Raw genomic sequence first — 16,834 nt, forward strand, 5'->3', positions numbered from 1 at the left:
CTTCAGAGCTCTCAAAAATATAATCAAGACTATGACTTCTACTGATTGTCTCAAGGTTCACTAGATAGGGTTTTAAGGACCTCCTACCGTTCATGCAATGTCAAACACACGATTAGCAAGACAATCAGCTTAAACGAACAAGAAAAATCAAATAAAAGATAGAGAGAAATGATAATTTGTGTAATTTCAAATATGCGTGTAAAACAATTGCAAAATTCAATTCAATTCAAAAATTTGTAAAAATTGATGATCACTACAAACTAGAATTTTTAAAATTCAAACCGTGCCTCCCTGACAAGGGCGCCAATTGATAAGCCTAAAAACGGACGTAATTTTGTCGTTGGTTTGACGTTTCTACTTATACAATAAAATATATAATTTCCCTTAATCTCTAAATATAGAGAATATAGAGCAAGCAAAGGGCCAAACCATAGGGAGGCAACAAATAAGAATTTTTATCCAATTTTCATGAATTAATTTAAAGATGAATTAATTTTGCAAATTATAAACCTTAATTATATTTAATTGTGTTTTAATCAATCAAAATTAAGTAAAAACTTAATTTGGATTTTAAATATTTTCGGTTAACACGCTCAAGATAGGATAATTTTAATTTTAAGATCAGATTAATTAATATTATTAATTTCCAAATTATTATAAAATTTTAAAATATTTTTTATGAATTAATATTGGGAATTTAAATAATCAAGAAAGGGATTTTTAAATTGGACTTCAAGATAGATGAATTTTCAAATCAAATTTTATTTTTGTTTTTTATATATTCAATTAAATTCCTAAACAATAAAAATCAAAATCTAGACAGAGAAACTAGACAAATTAACCTGGCGAGAGAAAGTAAAGAATTTGGGGAAAAGATGAAATCCAAACCTAAATTAAAATCTAATGACGCAGAAATGTTCTAAATTGATGTAGAATTAAGGATAAAAAATCAGATCTTGAATCAGAAGAAAAATGAAGTGCTAATTTCATTCAAAACAAACTTCTAGGGCATGTACATTTCGCACATGCCTTGGCGTTTTAGAATCGTTCAAGAAGATGATTTAAATACAAATCAGAAACTTACAAATTTGAGTGTAGAAGCAAGATCTGTTGACTTCAAGAATCCCTCCTATGTCCTTCCTAGCCAAATGCTTGGAGAGAGCCTCCAAAAGTAATTTTTGCCCATTTCCAGACCTCTATTTAAAGATCCAACCGTCTGTGTTGTAGAGGCGGAAAAAACGAACCTACCCTCAAAATTTCAGCCCAATCGGACGTCTAGATCTCAAGATATCAAGGTTTTAGTGAGGATAAATTTGGACCGTTAGATCTTTTATCTCTCTTCAAAATATCTAAAAAATCAGCATTTTCTGATTGGCCGGCATTATTCTTTCTCGTTTTTCGCTGACTCGGATCGCGTCCTGACATGTGATTGTCCGCGTCATCAGCGCACAATCATTGGTGCATAATGCCCCTTTTTGGATGGTTGAGAGAATGCCACGTTGCCCTGTCTAAAAAAAAGTAAAGGAATACATATATATATATATATATATATATTTCTCATTGAGCCGCAATGTTTGACCTGTCTTACATTAAAAAAAAGCGGTGAGCTTACCGTTTTAATATTTTTAATTGTTTTACGGCGTCGATTTCCGCGTGTACGCGGAAAATCGACACCGTAAAATGTCGATTCCTAAAAGAAATGTTGGTTAGCGCGTGCATTAAATGCACACGCTAACAACTTGTTTTATTATTATTTTTAATAGAATCACTCTCTCTCTCTTATTATTTAATAATAATTATCCATTCATTCGCCCGAATTTTGGGCGAATGACTTGGATGCCCTTAATATATATATAAATATATTATAAAATGCCAAATAAAAATATGTATTATTTAAATATATAAAAATCATTTATTGGCTATATAATGGCCAAAAAATTATATAAAAATATGGGACAATTCCAGAAAAATTAGAAAAACCCTTACCAACCTTTAGCCAAATATTTAAGGTCCCACAAAAAATATTTCTTCACTAAAATGAGGTTAAATTCCATGTGATAAATGATAAAAAATCAGAAATAATAATAAAATGAAAGTGTAAGTGATTTATCTTTATTTTAATATGACAACATGGAAATATAGTCATTAAAACACATAAATATAATGTAAAATTCATTAATTAATCATGTTAATTTGCAAGTTATCAATAACCACTGTGTCGAGAGATAGGATTTCTCGTGGAGACGATTACTCGTTAATCCTTAGACGTAGAACAACCCAGGGCCGTCGAACGCCCTCACTCGTAGACGTCTCAGTTGGTCTTAGAAAGGGTCATTGGGAGTCTAACCCAATCAATATCTTTCTTGGTGGACAAAATCGATCATCACTCCTCATCGTAGTCGTCTCCTATTGCTCATCAATGGTTTCTAAACGGACATTCATTTCATATAATTAGCTACGAATTCACTCATCATTGCCCCTGTGACGTAATACGAGCCATCCGATCCCGACACTTCCCTCGTATTACATTATATAGCAACTCCAAGCACGACCATGTCCAACATCCACGTCTAGTGTGTGAGGTCGTGAAGACTGAACAATTATATGCACATCCCAAAAAATGTTCGTTTATTGTTGATTATGTCAATTTCCTAGGTTTTATCTTGTCAGCACAATGAGTTTCTGTCGATCCGGCCAAAATAGATGCCATAACCCAATGGCCGACCCTTAGGAACGTCCATGTATGTAGCTTCCACGGTCTAGCCACTTTTTATAGGCGATTCATCTCTAATTTTAGTACTATAATGGCACCCATGACTGAGTGTTGAAAGGGGAACCACTTCAAATGGAATGCATAGCGCAGAAATCTTTTGATGATATTAAACATAAGAAGACAAAAGCCCCCATCCTGCATTTACCTGATTTCGATAAAGTATTTGAGGTCTCCTATGATGCATTGGGATTAGGAACTGGCGGAGTACTGAGTCAAGAGAATCATCCCATAGCATTCTTTAGTGAAAAGTTGAACGACCCCAAACTCAAATATTCCACCTATGACAAAGAGTTCTATTCTATCGTCCAGTCCTGATGTCATTGGCGTCATTACTTACTAGCTAAAGAATTCATCCTCTACTCCGATCACGTAGCATTGAAGTATCTCCACTCTCAGCAGAAGTTGAACCATAGGTATGTTAAATGGTTTGAATTCATCCAGTCTTATACTTTCAACCTTAAACATAAGAGAGGGGTAGAGAACCGAGTGGCCGATGCCCTTAGTAGATGTGTCCACCTCTTGAACGTAATGAAGATAGAAGTTATTGGTTTTGATAAGATGAAGGACCTTTATCCCGACTGCCCGGACTTTGCACCCATTATCCAGACCATAGGCAATTACCCAAATCCTAAAACCTAGGACTATATCCTAGAAAATGGATTTTTATTTTATGACCGCCCCCTATGCATTCCACAGTCTTCCATCAGGGATTTCCTAGTATGGGAAATGCATCTGGGAGGCCTTAGTGGTCATTTTGGGAGAGATAAGACCATCACCACAGTAGAGCATAAGTTCTTTTGGCCATCCCTGAAGCGAGATGTAGCTAATATTGTTTTCCAATGTCGCGTATCTGCTCTCGTTAAACAGGTTAAACAAAACACAAGCCTCTACACTCCTTTACCGGTCCCTAATAAGCCTTGGGATGATGTGAGCATCGACTTTGTTTTAGGACTTCTGAGAACTCTCATTCGTCCTGATTATGTCATGGTCGTCGTAGATCGCTTTTCAAAAATGGCTCATTTCATTCCGTGTTGTAAAACTTTTGATGCTTCACACGTCGCCCAGCTTTATTTTAATGAAGTTGTTCATCTACATGGGCATCCCAAGAGCATAGTGTCAGACAGAGATGTCAGATTCCCTAGATATTTTTGGAAGACCCTTTGGCATCTTTTGGGGACGATGCTTAAGTTTTCAATGGCTTTTCATTCCCAAACCGATGGCCAAACTGAAGTTGTTAATAGAAGCTTCAGCAATCTATTACGATCTTTGGTTGGGGACCACCTCAAATCTTGGGACACTCTCATTCTACGCGCTGAGGTTGCCTATAACGCATCAGTCAATCGTACCACTGGCATGAGTCCTTTTGAAGTCATCCATGGTCATTCCCCTTGTCAACCTACTGATCTCATATCTATGTTGCCGAATGCTAGAGTCTCAGACAATGGTCATGAATTTGCGAATCATATTAGAAGTTTGCATGAGGACATTCATAAACACATCATTAGTAGCAACACCGCATATAAAGAGACTGTAGATTTACGCCATCGTTTTCGTGAATTTAAAGAAGGTGAAATGGTGATGGTGAGGGTTAGGCCGGAGAGATTCTCTTTCAAGTGGGCTACCAAGCTTTAAGCTCATAGTGTCGGGCTGTTCCCAATCCTCAAACAAGTAGGGGAAAATGCCTATGTCGTTGACATACCATCCACGTGGGGGATAAGCACTACTTTCAATCTTTTGGATTTGGTTGCGTTTAAAGCCCCACCTCTCTCATCTATTGACCCTTTTATACCCGTGGACTTCCTAGTGAGTGAGTTTGACTTGTCCACCCCTTCCTCACTACCTTCCGATTGGCAAGAGAAGATTGAGGCTATACTGGACGAAATAATCACCTTCACCAATGGTGGAACGGTGCGGAAGTTTCTTGTTCATTGGCAGGGCAAACCATCGACAAATGACCCGTGGATCACGAAAGAGGACCTGGTTCGTCCACTCCCCTGCCTTAATGATCCCACTAGAGTCTTTTAAAGCTGACTCAACGGAGTCAAGTTCTTCTCACCCGGGGGGAATTGGTGATGACGACGTCAACGTATCGACACCGGATGCGCCACCAACATCATTCGACACATCGAGCATGCTGAATTGACATCAACATGAACCCAATAACCACGAGACTTTGGATGTGCCAACACCACCTCTCGATACGTCCCACGTCATGACACATCATCAACGACAAATCCAGAAATGCCCCTTGATCTGACATGATTACACGTCTCCCACGTTTACTTTACGTCATTTTCGTATTTTCTCTTTCCTCCAAGGCCTATATGAAAGGCCAATGTTGTAAAAAAAACTAAGCAAAGTTATATTCTGGAATTGAGTTTTCTCTTCTTGGATGACTTGCCCTAGCCATCTTCTAGCTAGATTGTCGTCGCCGCTGCCGCCGATCCTCGACGGCGTCTCCTTTGTCGCCCTTCTTGCTTGTGCCCACAGCCTTCGCTGGTCCACCATGCATTCTACCCTCATAACCTCGCAGGCCGCAACCCCAGGCCGCCCACGCCATGGCCGCCTCTCGGCTGCCTGCACAGGCTGCCTCTTGGCCGCCCGCGTAGGCCGCATCCCGGCCACCCGCGCAGACCGCCTCTCGGCCGCCCGCGCAGGCTGCCTCTCGGCCACGCGCGCAGGCTGCCTCCCGGCCACCTGCGCGGGCAGCCAGGGACCGCCCGTGCAGGGTGCCTCTCGGCTGCTCGCACAGGCTGCCTCCCGGCCGCCTGCATAGGCCACCTTCTGGCTGCCCGCAAAGGCCGCCTGCGCAGGCCGCACTACGGCCACCCGCATAGGCCGCCTCCCAGTTGCCCACGCCGGCCGCCTTACAGCCACCCGCACTGGCTGCCTCCTAGCCACCCGCACCGGTCATCATTGACGCCATCCAATGCTTTGTGTCATGCGTGCTCCGCGCACTCCGTGTGCGCTCCACGCCCTCCACGCTCTCCGCGCGCGCGTTGGCGCTCTGCACGCTCAGTGCCCCCACGCGCTGTTGTGCGCACTCCGTGCCTTGTGTGTGCCCTACGAGCGCTCCGCGCATGCTGGAAATCACCTACGCTTGAATCTGCGACAATGACATTAGTGCTCATCTATCCACACCTGCTGCTCGTCCGTCACGTCCATCGCTAGGGTCGCTCAATGCCCAGAATGCCCAGAAATATCAAGTCATTGCCCGGGCCACTCAATGCCCGGAACTCCCAGTTATCTCATCCTGTGGGCCACGCAATGCCCGGAACGCCGAGCCAAATTATGATCAGAATTTCCCGCAACCTCAACACGCACTCCGGTTCTGAGGTACGCCTGAAATCTTTGGTGTCATGTGTTCTCCGTCCAGTATTCCATGAGAAATCTTTCACCGCCATTGGACTTGCTTTGATTTCTTTGAATTTCAACAAATTAGTGGATTAGGTCTTCTTGTTAGTTTTCCCCACGAACACGAATTTGAAGGTATTGGATTTGGTGCTTTGGCATCGTCATGGTGGTTGAAGACAGTACTCTCGCCCTCAACGAGGAACATGGCTGCACCACCATTATTTCATTGGCTTTAAGTTTTCCAAATCGATCGTGTAGATTTGTGGTCTGTTTTATCCCTCTATCCAAGACCCTTCCTGCATCCTCCACCCATCGTTGTCATTCCTATCTCCGTAGTCGTTTGCTCCCCTAGTTGTGCTGCATTACAATCGACTGTGTACTACAAGAGATAATTGTCTATGCAAGGGACGAAGTATAGAGAGGTTCCTGGTGCTGTGGGTGGGACTAACCAGCACAGACGACACCTAGATATCAGAGGACGAGCTCCGCTGCCTTCAACTAGATCTACTCCAGCCACTGCCCTTCATCGGTCCTTACTCAACGGAGTCGAGTTCTTCCGACCCTGAGAGGGCTGATGGCATGACGCAGCCCGAGCCCCCCGGATCATCTTTGAGGACGTCACCATCCTCATCAACATCACTGCCGATTCACGCCCAGCCTGCCCGGCAAGCCAAGGCATTGATAGGCACACTCAGATTCAAATCTCCCAGGTAACGAACGCGCCAACATCATCTCTTTCGTCATTTTTCATTCGAACCTATACCCACATTTCTCACGTTTTCCAGAGCTGGTTATCTCTCGTTTTCCTTTTTTTTTCATCTCTGTCGCCCTCAATTATCCATTGTAGCAAGGGGAAATCCCACCTATAAGGATTTTTTCCTCCACCCTGTAATGGGCCGAGAATCCCTCTCTTTCTATTTTGTTAGCTTGTTAAGGGCCCATCCACCTTCCCTTCTATGAAAGGGAAAGGGTGGGCAGCTCAACAGGTACCCTTTTGACTAGTCTTTTAATTTAATAAGAATTGTTGGAAGTTGAAGGGTCATGATTCAAGAGGGAGAATGAAGAAGGAAGGGAAAAAAGAAGAAAGGGGGGAAGGGAGCTAATGCCGCCGTTCTCGCCACCCGCGCATCCACACCGGCTGGCACAAAGGCATTGAGCGGCGCCGCTCTCGCTTACTCGCGCGCTGACGTCGCTCACTCGCGTACGCGACCATTGCGGGCCGGCCGACTGCTGTTGCTCATTACGGGGTCGCGCCCAAAGTCGTTTGCACACACCCGAGCGCTGCTACGCCGTGATTTCACCGCGCATTCACCCGTGTACCCGCCGCGGCGTCGCGTTCGCGGAGGTTTCCCCTATGCCCGCCCCACGCCCGTGAGTCATCCTGCACTCGACCGGTCACCTCGATCGCTGTTAGTGCTCGCCGCCTCCGCCGCCTCTGCGCTTGGCACCCTCGTGCACTACACATGCCTCCCCGCTTGTCTGTGAGCCCCTTGCTTGCTGCAAGACTGTGTGGTGCCTGACCACCGTCGCCTTTGTGCCTATCCGTCCACTCCAGTTGCCGTCGGCCTTGGCCACCATCCGAGCACATGCTCAACGTCGTTGCCATCATCGTGCATCCGACTGAGTCTCTCCTCGCCCAGTGGGCGTCCACCCTCCTCATCTCTGACGTTGCTGCACTGCGGGTCGAACGCACAAAGCCGAGAACATCTTCTGCAGATATTGAAAAGGTATGTCTACTCTGCCACCATCTCTTATTTCCTTCAGTTCATTTTCGTATTGCCTCCTCCGCGCTGGGGTTAGACGTAGCTGAGAGGGACAGGTTGAGCGAATAACGCACGAATACACGAGCATCTGACTGATTTGGTACGAATCAGATTTTCCCGTCCCGTGAGAGTAAGGCCTGGTGGGGTCAGCCAATTCGGCGTCGTAATCGTCCTCGTCCCCTCAGACGAGGGTCAAAAGGTCTAACATACTACCCCGGGCGACTCCATCGATCCCTGAGAGTCAGAGTTCACCATGAGTGGGCACTTGCACTTACTAGAGGTTATTGCATCTTGCATTGTCGTCATAGTTCTCCATCGTTAGGAGTCACTCTAGGACTATGCCACCTCTGTAGACCGATACCGCAAACTGTCATCGACACCAAGCCATCATACTCGGTGATAACCGGATGACGTCCCAGCGACGTCCGGCATCACTCTCTCACCGTCATGTCACCCATCATGGGCTTTCTATCAGGGGTTAAAAATAGTCATCCCTCACCGTCACGTCATCCATCACAGATCCATCATCTTGACAAATAGCGTGGTGGATGACGTTTGCCAGTCAAGTTATTAAATCCCCAGCCACCTCATTTCTCTTGTTGTCTCTTTTCAGATTCGACAGCCTACCTTCTCCGGGGTCTTCACGACTTCCTCTCCTTTCTCCTCTCTCCTCCATTCATTTGCTCACTCTCTCCGCCATCCGCTACCTTGTTTGACTTGTTCTCCTTTCCCTTCTCTCTCACGCCGCTGCCTATCTGGTTGCATCTTCTCCCCCTTTAATGAACCCTTGACCAAACTCAAGTCTTCATCGTGAGATGATACTTCGAGATTGGCGGCCTCACAGCCACAGGCCCCTGTTGATCTATGGTACATACTACGAAATCTGAAGAGCATCCAATCTTCGTCTCCATGTCCCCCATACGCGTCTTGTCCGAGAGCATCGTCTATCCTTCTGAGAGGGCACCCGCCGAAGGCAAGTCCCGCTGCGAATTGTCACCGTGGGACTTGGCCCTGGTCTCATTTTGCAACATCCAGTATGGCCTCCTCTTCTCCATCCCGTCAGGCGCTCTCATGGAAAACCTCGTCGAACGCGTCACGTCCTCACTATCGACTACCCTCACACATTTTCGGCCCCTCGCCGGCCGCTTAAGCGTCGACAAGCACGAAAACGGCGGCGGCATCTCCGTCTATATCGATTGCGACGACCGCGGCGCCGCTTTTCGCCTCGCCGCCGCGGACGGTGTTTACGCGGCAGATGTGGAGGCCAAGTCGGAAGACGTCCCTGCCTTTCTCAGTAACTTATTCCTACGCAATGACGCCATCAACTACGATGGCGTTTCCCTTCATCTGCTCGCTGTCCAGTTGACGAAGCTGGAGGACGGAGTCTTTCTCAGCTGCTCTTTCAATCACGTCGTCGGCGATGGAACCGCCTTCTGGAACTTCTTCAACGCCTGGGCTGAGATTTCGCGTTCTCAAACGTCCCATCTTCGTCTACGGGCCGAGCCGGTGCTGGATCGGTGGTTTCCTGACGGTTTTACGCCGCCAACAAGGTTGCCCTTTGCTCACGAAGATGAGTTCATTCAGAGGATCTCGGCTCCGCCGCTGAGAGATAAATTCTTCCGGTTCTCGGCTGTTGCCATCGCGCGGCTCAAGGCGGAGGCAAACGACGAGTTGGGCTCGGACAAGATCTCGTCTTTGCAGGCTCTCACGGCGTGCATGTGGCGGTGCATTACCCGGGCGCGTCGTATCCCTGAAAAGGATACCGTACAATGCGGGCTAATCGCGGACGACCGGAGGCGACTTAGCCCGCGGCTGCCGGAAACGTACTTCGGCTGCGCTATCTCCCCGATCATCGCCTCAGCCACCGCCGGCGAGCTTCTGAGCCGCGGAGTCGGCTGGGCCGCGGAACTAATCCACGAAGCAGTTACCCGCCATGGCGATGAGACGATCAGGGAGGAGCTTAAGAGGTGGATGGAGGCTCCGATAGTGTACACTTTTTCGATCATGGAAGCGTGTGGCACGTTCGTTGGAAGCTCGCCGAGGTTTGACAAGTACGGGTGCGACTTTGGTTGGGGGAGGCCGGTGGCCGTGCGCAGCGGTATCGCGGAGAAGCACGATGGGGTGATTTTGGCGTATCCAGGCAGGAAAGGCGGCGGTGCCATCGACTTCGAGGTCAGCCTTTCGCCCGAAGCTATGGCCCTGCTCGAATTGGATCCGGAGCTCAGTCGGGTTGTGTCATTAGATTAACTTCTCTCAGGAGGAGTATGTGACGCTGAATAATTCGCTGTTTTCATTTTGGGTGTTGAGTAAGCGCGTGTGAAATGATAAGAATTTATGGAGTTGGTTCATGGTTTATCAAATTGTTTTTTGCATTTAGCATATGACAAATCATAAAGAAAAATATTTTGATCTAATAAAACATCAAGATCATGAAAATTTTACCTGTTTTTAAGCCATGAAAATAGTTTACGTGGATGGAGATGTAGTCAAAGAAAATAGATCGATCTGATATTCATTTCAACTCACAAGTTGGTTTGTAACTTCCACGCATGGAGAATCTAATTCAACATGAATGCATGTTGGAAAAAGTATTGTGGAAGACTACGAGTTAGATAGTTTATATGGTCCCAAAATCATATGGACTGTTTTATATTCTCGCTATTCAACCTTATTCTTTTGTTGTAAAACATGAGCCGATTCATATAACATGTGAGTCTTTTTTTTTTAAATGATCATTATATTATTTTGACTACAATTAACACTAATAGTATCTTAATCCTATTCAGAGTTATTACCGCCTCGCCTCATAATAACATCAAATAGGTTGTCATGAAATTTATAAATGTCTGATTGTCTTATCTTTTATATATTTATTTATACATATTATACGATGCATAAAATGAAAATTGGAAATAAATAAGTTGCAAATCGAGACACATATTACATTTATTGCATTAAAATAAATATAAATGCGTGCTATCAGTTTTTAAATGATTAAACCTACTTTTGGATTGATACTCTGACGGTGGTCTAAGCAGGTTTTAGTATATATTTTTTCTGACGTTGAATCCTAAAAGAAATTAAGTATCTGATTTAGAATATGTTTTTTGTAATTTCTCGGCTTGTATTTGGGATATACATGAATTTTCTAAGTCAACCTGCATAATTAACATATTTCATGACTCAGTATATAATTTATAAGGATTTATAATCTTTTTTTTTCAGTTTTAATGTGTCTACCACATGTTCCCATTTGATTCATCAAATTGTGACCAATCACAAGTTTCTCCAAGGATTAACTGCACAAATCATTGCAAAACGTGTAAGTATGGCATCATCAATCGGATGCCATAATGTGCCAATCATTGTCTGACAAACTGACACACTTTTCACAGAAGGCAATGTGGAGCAATAGGAAAATGAAACAATTTAAATCCTAATGAATGTAATTTCCATATTGAGTAGGTTTATAATATAAAATTTGTTCAACAAAATTCAAAAGTGCGATGCAGCGTGATGCACACATGTACTATTGCGATTGATAAGAAATGAGGGATGATCTGGACATTTCATATGGAAAAGCACAAGATGTCAGGCAATCTTTGGGGAATATTTCCCTGTTTATGGCGTAAATGACACGTGCCAGTGTCAATCATTAAGAAATAGATGACCATAGAGAAGAATCGATGTGGCGCATGGCAACATGTCGCCACATCAGAATTATATAAAGATGTAGAAAAAAGATTTCATCGTCTTACCTACAGGTACACATTGTGACTTTGAACCGCGTGAACGCAGAAGGTGAGTCAATTACGTTCATGAGAATATCTGAAATGGACACGTTCATGAGAAAATTGGACAGCTTAACCAAAAGAAGAAAAAGCAGAAGTGTTAGTGCCAATAATGAGAAGAGAGAAAATAAATGGTTTGGATTACTCCAAGTTCAAAACATGACATCCTGTCTGATTGAGTTGAGATTTTTGAATAATGCTTTGTCACCCAAGCCTCCTTCCATTCATATCCTCTGATCTATAAATATAGGTATATATCACAATAAAAATCACCCTTAAACTTTGTACCTACTTTTGTGGGCTGCTTTAAAGATAGTGAGTTTTTTACATGCATCAATAGTGTTCTTGCTGCCCTGGGTGCGTGAGAAAAAGCAAAAAAGAATAGGGGCAGATTACCTGGGCTCATAAATTATAATGGTCCTAGCGGAACCTAAGGATCCATGGTAAGCATCTTCACCTCACATCTCTCTTTCTCGACATCATTGGTAGGTTTGTTCGTTTCCACAATCACATATCATCATCACACTACTTCCATACATCCACCAAATTATGTCCTACCACCTTCATACCATTGTCCTACTGTTAAACTACTCATTAATTATTGTATTCGACTTGTTGTCTATCTTTTTTGAGTTTTGGCATGTTTTCCTTCTCATCTGTGATCAGTACCTATTAGAACGACAATCGTCCTGCTATAAAAAAAAGTAAAAGAAAAGCTACCATATATTAATAATTAACATGTGGCACGACGGTGCAACACCGCACGTGACATCAACACGTTTCATTTTTCCATGAGACTCCCAGATGCGAGTTCACATTTGTAAACAAAAAACTTGATAGTGAATACGGATTGTGATGACACTTTACTGTGTTTTTTTTTGTCTGTAATCATTCCACAAATGCATTTATTGAAATTTTAATCATTGGTTTGGTCTGCATCTCCACATGGAATAAAAATTAAAAGTATGACATCTAATCATTCCTCTTTATAGCATTACAATTTTCGACACCATAATGACACATTTTTATAAATAATTATATGCACTAATCATTGCCAAAAACATTAATATGGTGGGTGGATGTGTAAAATGTAAGATCAAAAAGCATTAAATAAAGTCTATTAAAGAAAATATCATTCTCAAGAATGATACAAAAATTAGTTTCCAACTAATAAAGATAATAGTTTTCTGAAATAATGTCAAACAACACATACAAAATATACCTGTTCTCATAAAAAATATATTTAGAATATGATGTTTTCAAAAGCCACTAAAATAACCATTGACCCCAACAAATCAAAAAATACACTTTTTGATCTTTAAGACTTGATAACAATCACAGGTGAGCATTTAATTTAGAAAAAAAACTTTAAAGTTAATACTACTAACCGAATAATCGCCTTGTTTTTAGAAGCCTAGACCGTTTGGGTTTAGTAGATATGGTATAAAATAAGCGGGAATGGTTAGGCTCTTTGAAAGACTCGTTAACTTATATATTTGGCAGTTAAACAATCCATGATGTTATTATCTATGTATTAAGGTATAGTATAAGTTGAGGGTTGTTTGTAGATTTCTAGTCAAAGGGGATGAATAGGTGTTTTTGTTAGGGCAGTTCCACTAATGTTTCAGTTCCATTTAATCTGGCATAGCTCTAGATCCTCGACAGTTTGGTAGGCTTTTTTGAGTTTTGCTGCATTGTGAATGAATATTTTGATCCCAAGATAGGAAGTGAGTCCTATCTGGATTTTGGAAATAATGATTCGAGGATCATCCTTCATCTTACATATCATGTAATATTTTTTAAATTGAGTGAAATACTTGATAACATTGTCCTAATTTCTGCCCCTGGTCTAAGATTTATGTTTGTGCTTCATAACTTGATTGTCCTACTTGATAACTTGAGTGGACAGAAGGGAGATCTCGATCTAAGTAATGGCTCAAGACTCAAAACAATTTTGAAAACTGTAGACTTGTGAATTTTTGGGACTCAGAGGTCGATCCTATAGTGGGTATGGTGTTAAATGATGAGCCCCTTCTTTCTAAATTGTTGTATACAATGGCCTCGGAGGAAGGATAACTGATGTCAACAATGGAGCAGTATTTTTGAGAGCCTTTTTCAATAAAACAACTCCAAACCAAATGAAATGCTTAGACACAATAAGGATGATGAGTACGCATCAATCCACATAGAGTTAGAGTTTAGTTGTATAAATGGTTTTCTTGGTCAAACTAGGTCAAGTTGGATGAAACTAATACTTATTTAATTATATTCACATAAATATAATTATATAAATATTATGTATTTATTTTTTAAACACAACATCTATACTAATAATTACATAATTATATTTAAGAAATATTATGATCCAATTAATTTTAAACAGATCACAATCAGATTAAAAATAAATGATCAATAATGACCATGTCAGTTCATTAGCTTTTGAGGGAGAATTTTGATGATTTTGTTTTTTTGAACATAACATAAATCGGATTATTAGAAATATTTGTTCCTCATTTCCATAATTTTAATATAAGAAGAAAATAAGTCCACAATTCAAATCATTCACTTTGACGAAGCCATGATTTATTAATAAAATACCATCTTAGAAAAGAGAAAGAGATGATAATTATTATTTATGTATTGGAAATTTTAGAGATCAGGTGTAAATTTAAATAAAAATTTGAACTCAATGCTTTGAAAATGAACTGATTTATGATCTGGTCAAAGTCAAGAAATTCAACGAGCAACTGAGATCATGATTGGACCCATGAGTCATGGATACATTTCTCAGAAACAAAGATTCGAATGATACTAAGTCATGAATTTCGGACCTGAGATTTGCATTTCGAATTTCAGTGCCCAAAAATAGCGACTTGTATGAGAATACAGTTCTCAAATGAATATTTACATATCAAGATATCAATAAAATATAAAATTATAATATACCTACATGAAGGAGGCCAAATAATTTTCACTTAAACCACTAGATTTCCATAACTTAAATGTTAAATGTTACTGAAGCGTCCATAACATTTTAGAAGGCACTTGAGGAAAAATGGCGGGGATTGAATGAAATGACAGGGATTCAATCAAAATATGTGTAATGTTCTGATATCAATAAAACTAGTTTATTCCAAATAAAAGCAACAATGATTACACCTTTCAAGTTAGAGTCCATAAAAAGGCTATAAAACAAGTTTAAAGTTCAATAATGACATCATTCCTGGCCCGTGTAGTGTACTGGCATGTTGGCGATAAGTCTTTCTTTTATTTTGAAGGATTGACGATATTTATGTACTCAAGTGAGTGTCACAGTTCATAAAAAGGCTATAAAACAAGTTTAAAGTTCAATAATGACATCATTCCTGGCATGTGGAGTATACTGGCATGCTGGCGATAAGTCTTTCTTCTCTTTTGAAGGATTGACGATATTTATGTACTCAAGTAACGTATTTATGAAAAAAATATGATAGTAAACTCTTGATTGATATTGGATTTCTCTATGAAATTTGCTATGAAGACAGAAAAAAGTTGACTGTATTCCTATAAATGGGAAAGATCTTGGCCACCATTTTGTTTTAGTAAAAATGACATTAAAGCTGATGACACTTGGCATCACAGCAGAGGCCACATCCCCCATATCATGGCATCCATGGGATTCACCTCTTCAAACAAGTCTTGATCATTAGATCTTTATCCTTTGACTCATGTTTTCTACGTGTGCCTAGATATAACTCTACTATAGTATATCCCATATGGAAATATTTAAACTCCTTGAAGGCTGAAGAAGGGTGATATTGATTACTATTATAAAAAAACTATTCTTGGCCTACCTGTGCCGTGCACGCAATGCACTAGACCTGTGTATTTGTGCTGGCTGGTTGAAACACCTACTCGTAGGTGCACCCGCATCAACTGTTATCATTGCCCATGCTTTTTAGGGTCTAAAAACTATTAAATTATTAAATAAATAATACATCTAAGAAAAATTATATTTCTTAATGTGCGGACATTTTAATCAAATTTGCATCATGTATGCTGTCATTTTAATACTCTTGCTTTCACCCATGCATCCTAAAATAACTAATAAAACCAAAAGGGGGTTAGTTTACATAAATCAATAGGAAAATTTTGAAATTTGATTTTTATTTTGATTCTTCTAAGATTTGCCTTTTTCTCTTTGCTTTATTGTTCATCCACATAATTCCAAAAAGAACTGAACTCAATAAATGTGGTTAAGCTTAAATGGTTTGACCATAGAGTGGTGAAACATGAAAACCAATATAATTTACGCTATAATAATGTAAAAATTAATAATTATGAAAATGGCATGGTGATTCAGAAAATAATATAATATAATGACAAAGTGCATCATAATCACAAGATTTAAGAATTTAATAGAGAGGTGGAGGATATAAATGAATGCAAAAGAAACATGTTATCAGTAAGGTGTCTATCCATGTTGGTCATGCGAGTATTGATCTCATGAATACTCTCAAGATGCACTGTAATATTTTGTTTCAGGGAGAGAGTAAGAAAGGAATTACGGTCGGTAATTGATAATATGCAAATAAGAGCTGATAAACTGTTAATTTGATCGTATTTTAGAGCTTCTAATACATAAAACATTAACTGTTAACACATGTTATAGTGATTTTAGGTTATTATAATAAATTCCTTGAATCTCAAGTTAAATAATTATTTTAATAAATATTTAGGTCATTTATTACGCTTTAAATGTTATTAAAATGAATTATAAATGAAATTAAATGATTAATTGACCTATTTATATAATAAAAAAGAAAGGCAGTAAATAAAAGAACTTAATAAAATCATTTTTCTGGTATTTATACATATTTTTAGCATTTAGTTTAGGTATTTTTCCATTAAAAAACGTTCTTTAAAGAAGACTGGCCCTTATTGGGCCAGTTGTAGCGCTCACCTATCTGCAAGTGGCTCTCGGCGCACGAACGACGTGATCCGCATGCAGCGCCGCATAAGCAAATCAGGAGATGAGTTCAGGCCGTCAGTGAGTGACATGCACATATGCAATTTCGTGCATGTCGCGCATGGAATGGAGACACGCAGAGGCACCACGGGCCAATCATGTTGCATTGTATGCTCAACGTACAACGCCAAAAAGATAAAAAATT

The 16,834-nt window shown here is 40.9% G+C and overlaps 1 protein-coding gene across 1 annotated transcript; it reads left to right on the forward strand.

The window, feature by feature from the left end:
• The first annotated feature begins 8,614 nt into the window (after positions 1-8,614).
• On the forward strand, positions 8,615-10,238 carry LOC144703328 (uncharacterized). The gene has a single exon (XM_078575476.1). The coding sequence runs from the start codon at positions 8,755-8,757 to the stop codon at positions 10,135-10,137; it is 1,383 nt and encodes a 460-aa protein (XP_078431602.1). The 5' UTR covers positions 8,615-8,754; the 3' UTR covers positions 10,138-10,238.
• Positions 10,239-16,834: the final 6,596 nt, after the last annotated feature.

This window comes from Wolffia australiana, chromosome 5 (assembly GCF_029677425.1).
Source record: "Wolffia australiana isolate 7733 chromosome 5, ASM2967742v1".
Taxonomy (NCBI): domain Eukaryota; kingdom Viridiplantae; phylum Streptophyta; class Magnoliopsida; order Alismatales; family Araceae; genus Wolffia; species Wolffia australiana.